The sequence below is a fragment of the Vitis riparia genome, chromosome 9 (assembly GCF_004353265.1).
Source record: "Vitis riparia cultivar Riparia Gloire de Montpellier isolate 1030 chromosome 9, EGFV_Vit.rip_1.0, whole genome shotgun sequence".
In the NCBI taxonomy this organism is placed as follows: Eukaryota; Viridiplantae; Streptophyta; class Magnoliopsida; order Vitales; family Vitaceae; genus Vitis; species Vitis riparia.
The window spans coordinates 18475928-18484540 of NC_048439.1; the positions used below are offsets into that span (position 1 = coordinate 18475928).

Genomic DNA, 8613 nt, shown 5'->3' on the forward strand with positions numbered 1-8613 from the left:
AAGAGTTCTTGGGCAGAGTTGAACCCACCCAAGGTCGTGTGCTAACCAAGGATGAAAATATCGGTAATCACGGATATATCGGTACTTCGATTTTACGGATATATCGGATATATCGGAGATATTTTTAGATATATCGGAGATATATCGGTGGAGTTAAAAATTCATGAAAATGTAAGGAAAATCTCATAATAATATAATTAGAAGTATAATAGACATTTTAAAGTTATTTTATTGAAAATTTTGATATATGTATAACATGATTTATCATATAATAATATCGTATGCATCGATAAAAATATGAATTTTATAAGTGTACATTTATTATTAAATTACATATAATATTATGATATTTGATTATAATATGTCTAATTTTAAAATATATATTAATATTAAAATATGATCCATTTAATTCAATTGTATTAAACAATATAAAATAAATTATGATATATATATAATTTTTTAATATTTAATTAATGATATTAAAAACATTATGAATAAAATTATATGATTTTTATATTTTTGGTAATTAATTAAAAGAAAATTTTGCATTTAATTATAAAATAATTATAATTAATTTGCTCTTTAAAATATTCTTTTAACATTTTCTTTATATAATGACTTTAAGTATATATATCTATAATGCATTTTATATTACAAGGGCGGGTTAGCCCTCTTGGTAAGAGGACTGAACCCCAAACCTTTTGGTTTGGGGTTCAAATCCCCTCGGATGCAATTTCAAATAAAAGGGGGGCACTGTAGCGGGACACTGTAGCATGGTTGACTTTCACTGTAGCGCATTTGACTCCGTTGACCCTCGTTGACCAGGCGATATATCGAGGAAAAATCGCCGATTTCTCGCCAAATCGTCGATTTCTCGAGATTTATCCCGAAAAATCGGCGGAGCGATATTTCTGTCACGATATTTTCCTCCTTGGTGCTAACTGCTACAATCAATCAAGTATGGGGAAATAACTTATACAATGATGATATTTTGGGAATAAAAAATTGATGGGCTTGTCCCAAGTGGGCTTGGCCTTAAGGTGAGGTGCTCACCACTGTCTCCACCGGCTCATTTTCAACGGGAACAATGTTCTTGTTGGGATCTTCTTTTTGTGTAGCAGTTTTGATTTCAGTTCTTTGAATTATTCCCTTAATTTTTATGTCAATATCTTTATGTTCCTGCTAATCTCTCTATTGGACTTGTGTTCATATCAACTTTGCAACTAGTTTAATTTTGTGGCCCATTAGCTCAAATCATATCACAATCAGTAGTCTTTTATCTAACAATGCAGTTGAGTCTTTGAAGGCTTCTTTGTTAGGTAAGCATAATCTACAGAAAAAGGCATATTCCCATGTGCAACACACACCATATGTTTGAGGATAGTGCTGAGTGAATTATCTGATTATAGGCTTATGCATATTATCTGGCATGCTAATGTAACTACACCTAACAGCTGATGACAAGATTAGCTTGGTTAATGTATCTGCATTGAATAATTATAGCCCAAATCTTAGCCGCACTAGCAGAGTGGATTTCATAGGATTCAGTGCCTTTATAGCAGTGGGGTGCTAATGCAGAATGTATTATTAAAACAGAAACACTGAATTGACTTCTGATATATGTGTATGTTTGGACTGCTGATATGTTCTATATAGGTTGCTAATAACCCGGTTATACATGCTCTAGTGAAAGAAGAACATGGTCTAGGATTGCTGGTGTTTTTAGCAATAGGGTCCCTTGTTTAGAATTTCTTATCGGTCATTTTAAATCAGTAATTAAACCAAAAGTGTTGGACACAAGTCTGGAACAATGAATTAACTGATGATATGTGTTTATGTTCGGGGTGCTGCCATGTTCTTCTATATAGGCTGCTAGTATTCAGGTTTTAACCCAAAACTTCTTATGTTTCTCTGGAAACAGTTATCAAACTAACAGCCTTGGACATGAGTCTAGAAGGTGAAACGAAGTGATGCTATAAGCTGCTAAGATTAAGGTCATAATTCAAAAAATTGTTGATCCTTCCTTTGAAACAGAAACCAAACCAATGATGACATATTTGTGTGTTTGCGATACATAGACTGCTAATATTCGGGTTCTAATTCAACATTCTATCCTCTGAAAAGAGAAACCAAATATGTGTTTATGTTCGGGGTGCTGCCATGTTCTTCTATATAGGCTGCTAGTATTCAGGTTTTAACCCAAAACTTCTTATGTTTCTCTGGAAACAGTTATCAAACTAACAGCCTTGGACATGAGTCTAGAAGGTGAAACGAAGTGATGCTGCTAAGATTAAGGTCATAATTCAAAATTGTTGATCCTTCCTTTGAAACAGAAACCAAACCAATGATGACATATTTGTGTGTTTGCGATACATAGACTGCTAATATTCGGGTTCTAATTCAACATTCTATCCTCTGAAAAGAGAAACCAAAACAACAGCCTTGGACACATCTAGAACTCTGAATGAGATGATGATCGGGTTGTTCATGCTTTAATCAAAGAAGAGCATGGTCTAGGATAATTTTTAACATGGTAGTGGGTCCTCATTGAAAATTTCTTATCCTTCCTCTCAAAACAAATATCGAACCAACAACATCAGATACGAGAGTTAGAACAGAACTGAAGGAACTGATGATATATGTGTGCTCCTGGATGCTGCTATTTTCTGTGTGGACTGCCAAAATTTGTGTTGCATATGTTCTAATGAAAGAAGAACTTGGTCCACCATCTCTCCCAGCAATTCTTTTATAGTTTCTGGATGGCCATCCAAACTGAGTTGGAAATCTACTCATCATGGTTACAACCCCATAACAAAAAGAAATTGTTTTTAGTGCCTCCTCCTATCATGGCCCCCATTGACTTTATCTTTCGAAAAGATCTGTTCCCACCATCATTCACACCAATGCTCACTCAACTATCTCTCTACTTATCTTGTTTTATTGATTTATCATGCACTGTGATGAACATAGAAAGGAGGGTAAGGAGGGTCTCAATAAAGGAAAATTTTATTGCTCTTCCATCTCCAACATGGTCTTCAAAAGAACCATGTTTCTTCTTCTACTTCAGAATTTCCTTGTAATAAGCTCTACTCTGGTAGGCTTGGGTTATCAGCACCACTCTGGTCACTCTTCACTCACAGACAAGGCTGCTCTTCTGGAATTCAAGAAGGCCATAATATCTGACCCGACTTTCGCACTTGCTAACTGGCAAGAGAGCAATGATGTATGCAACTTCACAGGGGTCGTGTGCAATACAAGGCATCATCGAGTAGCAAACTTAACCCTCAATCGCACTGGCCTTGTGGGATATATTTCACCCTTCATTTCAAATCTCACTGAGCTTCTTTGCCTACAGCTCGCTGAGAATAATTTCTCCAGCACTATTCCACTTGAGATATCCTCTCTCCGGCGCCTTCGCTTTCTGAAGCTCCACAATAACAACATGCAAGGTTCAATACCAGAATCCCTTTCTCTTCTTCATGACCTTGAATTGTTACATCTTTTTGGAAACAACTTGACTGGTCCAATTCCAGCTTCCTTATTCTCCAACTGCTCTATGTTGCAAAATGTAGACCTTTCTGGCAACCGTCTTACAGGAAAAATTCCACCAGAGATTGGAAATTGTCCATATCTATGGACCCTCAATTTATACAATAATCAATTTACTGGACAAATCCCTTTTTCCTTAACCAATGCTTCATACATGTTTAATTTGGATTTTGAATATAACCATATTTCTGGTGAATTGCCTTCAGATATCGTAGTGAAATTGTATCGGCTTGTTTATCTTCATATATCTTACAATGATATGGTTAGTCATGATGCCAATACTAATCTTGATCCCTTCTTTGCCTCCCTTGTAAACTGCTCTTCTCTTGAGGAGCTTGAAATGGAAGGTATGAGCCTTGGAGGAAAATTGCCAAATTTCATGGGTCAACTTGGTGTTAATCTAACAAATCTTGTTCTGAATGGCAACCAAATATCTGGATCAATACCTCCGAGTTTAGGGAATTTCTCCATACTTACGAGCCTGAATTTATCATCGAATCTATTAAGTGGAACAATTCCGCTAGAGTTCAGTGCATTGTCAAACTTGCAACAGCTTATCTTGTCACACAACAGTCTCAATGGTTCCATTCCAAAAGAATTAGGGAATATAGGAGGTCTGGGTCATTTGGATTTATCTCACAACAACCTATCAGGCAACATACCAGAGAGTATAGGGAATTTGTTTCAGTTGAATTATCTGTTCCTCAACAACAATAACCTCTCAGGAGCAGTACCTCGAAGTTTAGGACATTGCATTGATCTGAACAAGCTTGACTTCTCCTACAACAGATTGACAGGGGGCATCCCTCCAGAAATATCAAGTTTGCTCGAGATCCGAATATTCCTGAATCTTTCACATAATCTTCTCGAAGGGCCTTTGCCAATTGAGCTCAGCAAGCTGCAAAATGTCCAGGAGATAGATCTCTCGTCGAACAACTTCAATGGAAGTATCTTCGACCCAATATTAAATTGTATTGCCTTAAGGTTGTTAAATTTCTCGCACAATGCTCTTGAAGGGCCGCTTCCAGATTCCTTGGGTGATTTCAAGAACCTGGAGGTCTTTGATGTTTCAGAGAACCAATTGTCTGGAAAGATCCCAACAACCCTCAATAGAACCCGCACGCTCACCTTTCTGAATCTTTCATATAACGACTTTGATGGACAGATTCCCTCCGGTGGCATCTTTGCTTCAGTTACAAATCTTTCCTTCTTAGGCAATCCGAATCTTTGTGGCTCAGTTGTTGGCATACCCACTTGCCGTAAGAAGCGAAACTGGTTACATTCACACAGGTTTGTGATTATTTTCTCAGTTGTGATATCTATATCTGCATTCTTATCAACTATAGGTTGTGTTATTGGTTGCCGATATATCAAGAGAATTATGTCCTCTGGGAGGTCTGAAACAGTGAGCAAATCAACACCAGACTTGATGCACAATTTCCCAAGAATGACATACAGAGAACTGTCAGAGGCCACTGGAGGGTTTGATGATCAGAGACTAATTGGCTCAGGGAGTTACGGACGTGTCTTCAAGGGAGTTCTTTCAGATGGAACTGCCATAGCAGTCAAGGTGTTACAGTTGCAAACTGGCAATTCCACCAAGAGTTTTAACAGAGAATGCCAAGTCTTAAAGAGGATTCGCCATAGGAACCTGATAAGAATCATCACAGCTTGCAGCCTACCTGATTTCAAAGCCCTTGTCCTTCCTTTTATGGCAAATGGGAGCTTGGATAGCCGTCTCTATCCACACTCAGAGACAGGTTTGGGTTCGGGTTCTTCAGATTTGAGCCTCATCCAGAGGGTGAACATCTGCAGTGATATAGCTGAAGGGATGGCTTATCTGCATCACCACTCCCCAGTCAGAGTCATACACTGTGATCTAAAGCCGAGCAATGTACTTCTTAACGATGAAATGACAGCTCTGGTTTCGGATTTTGGGATCTCAAGATTGGTTTCAACAGTGGGAAATGCTGGAGGTGTTGAGCACATGGGAAATTCTACTGCAAATATGCTTTGTGGATCCATTGGATACATTGCACCAGGTACAACTAAACTCTCCACTTATATTCCTATTTCGAATTACTTCAAATAAGATGATTGAATTCGTACTACATTACAATCTTCTCTTTTGTTTACTTTTGATGGAAACAAACCAAGCCTATCTCTTCTTTCACATTGTTTTCTTATGCAGAATACGGGTACGGAGCCAACACAACTACAAAAGGAGATGTTTACAGCTTTGGCATACTAGTTCTTGAGATGGTGACCAGAAAAAGGCCTACAGATGACATGTTTGTTGGGGGACTGAACCTGCACAGATGGGTGAAGAGTCACTACCATGGAAGAATGGAAAGGGTGGTAGATTCATCACTTTGTTTCAGTTGAGAGCTTCCACAGCTCAGCCTCCTGAAGTGAAGAAAATGTGGCAAGTCGCCATTGGAGAACTGATCGAATTAGGCATTCTTTGCACACAGGAGTCTTCCTCTACTAGGCCTACGATGCTGGATGCTGCCGATGACTTAGATCGCCTCAAACGCTACCTCACCGGCGACAGTACCACCGCCACATTTGCCTCTTCTCTTGGAATTTCGTCTTCAACCCTCGATGATGATGACCAACTGTCTCTAATTTGATGTACATATCTTAGAATATCATAAATAAAACTGTATTTTATGACGGTAATATCAGATGATAAAAAATATCTATGTGACATAATAAATCATTATCTAACGTTAATATTTATTTACTTTTTTCTATTTAATGAGAAGGGAGTCTCCTACATTGGAGCTGTAGAAGTAGTTCCAGTGGCAACTGCTGGCAAAGGGAGTGCTCCTCCCACCTGGGCTTTGAATGATTGTGTTCATAAAATGTAGAGTTGAAGGGTAGGAGGAGGACCACTAGAGCCTAGAGGCATGAATTTCTGCTTGTGTGAAGGGTTGAATGATTGGGAGATGGTGCTCCATGATGGCTACCTCCATTAACCTATAATGTGTGGGTGTATGCTTCAATTAGATGGATGCTTTGAAACTATGGGGAGTGTTGATATGTTTTTCTGGCTCTAGGAAAGTAAGGCTATGTTTGTTTGTTGGAAGATTTGAAGGGAAGCATGAGACAACATAAATAACCAGGAAATGCAGAAGAAAAGAAAAGAAAAAAAAGGATATATAGTTAATAAATTAATTTTATATATTATTTCAAAGTGATTTCACTTATTTTTTGTCTTTTATGTATAATAATAATAATAAATAAAAAATATATATTTTCAATAAATTTTATTTATATTTTATTTTCTTTTACAGTTTTTATAATGAAATCAAAGATCATAAAATCATCATTCTTAGCATTTTTTTCTTTTCTAAATTTTTTCCACGAACCAATAATAAAGTTTGTAATGAAAGCTATATATAAAGTTCAAGGGAAGCATGAGAAAAAGAAAACATAAAGGAAAAACAGAGAAAAATAATAATTTATAGTCATTAAATTAATTTTATATATTATTTCAAAGTCATTTCACTTATTTCTCCTCTTTTATGTAAAAAAGATAAATAATTTTAAAATGTACATATTTTTAATTAATTTTAATTATATTTTATTTTCTTTTATATTTTTAATAATAAAATCAAATATCAGAATATTATCTTTATTAGCATTTTTTTTTCTTTCCTTAATTTTTTCCACAAACCAAACATAACCTAAATGATAAAATTTGTAATGAAAGCTATATATATAAAGTTATTTTCCAAAAGAGCAAACATTATTAAATAATTACAATTTTGAGGGTGTTTGATGAACTAATTTTTTTTTAACTTAACCGTATGTTAAAATAAATAACTTTTTTTTTTTCACATATTGATCGATATTAACGGTCTTAGTTGTTCATTTTATTTTTCCTCCATATTCATCTCTTATAACCTCCATATTCCTCTCGATATTAACTAGGGTAAACATACAAATTTAATCGTTTATAAAACTTTTCAGCAAATTTGTCCAAACAATCTTAATACCTAAGATAAAAAATTAATTAGTAAATTTTAATTTAATAATAAACATTATTTAACTTAAAGTATTAAATTTTATTAAATATCATCTTTTTTATGACTAATTAAAAGTAAGAATGGATCCCAAATAAGGTATATTTAATTATTTATTTTTATTTCACAAACAATCTTCAATTTCAACTTATGTGATTAAAATTTAAATTTAACTTAAAGCATTCACATCACATGTTTATATCTAAGTTTAAATTAATAGAAAGCAATGTTGATGTCAACTACATTAGCATATCTCATCCCTAAGATTGTTAAATATTTATATTTTTGTTTTTCATCCAAAAAATATTTTTTAAATTAAAAATGGAAAAATATATTTTTGAGATATTGATAGCTACACACCCATATGAAGAGATGATGCATATGGTGTATGATGCAACCTCCAACTCACCTTTCCTCCTCTTATAGTGGGCATGTTGTAAAAGGAATACTTATGGATACTTACCAAAGTTCAAATTTGAATCCTTCAACTTAGGACACATGGACACTATCTAATTAATGGTGCTTTTTAATAGATTTTGAGTATCTAGACATGTAGATCTCCAAATGTATGTCACACCAAAAGCCCATTGTCAACTCCAACTTGCTTAATGGCCTCCACCATGTCATCCATGGTCCCTATCAATTGGGAGAGAAATGGGGAATTCAAACTTCAAATAATGTCCCATTAGTGTTTATAAAAGATTATGGGAACATTCATACACTCAAACACTAGGTTGAGCTTTTGAGTGTTATGTGACATCATATTGAGCTCACAAGTTGGGTGAAAAAAAAAAAAAGGTGAAAGATTGAGAAGAATAGTGTTTTGGATTTGAATCATAATGACAATCCTTTTGGAATTTGGTGGTATGCACTTTGAGTTCAAACTATACTAGGTTAAAATATGCACTTTTGCATTAATATGAGTTGCTAAGCATCTAGAAACATCTCCTTCTCACAAGATATGTGTCCTACATAAATATACTCTTTTTTTTTTTGGAGGAATGGATAACCTTTTATACTATGTTTGTTTAGA

At 35.0% G+C, this 8613-nt stretch overlaps 1 protein-coding gene across 1 annotated transcript; it reads left to right on the plus strand.

Annotated features, from left to right (window-relative positions):
- Positions 1 to 2749: 2749 nt before the first annotated feature.
- LOC117921657 (putative leucine-rich repeat receptor-like serine/threonine-protein kinase At2g24130) lies at positions 2750 to 6231 on the plus strand. The gene is given in 3 exon segments (XM_034839607.1): positions 2750 to 5591; positions 5741 to 5922; positions 5925 to 6231. Coding segments are annotated over 3 exon segments (3081 nt in total). The 5' UTR covers positions 2750 to 2950; the 3' UTR covers positions 6183 to 6231.
- Positions 6232 to 8613: the final 2382 nt, after the last annotated feature.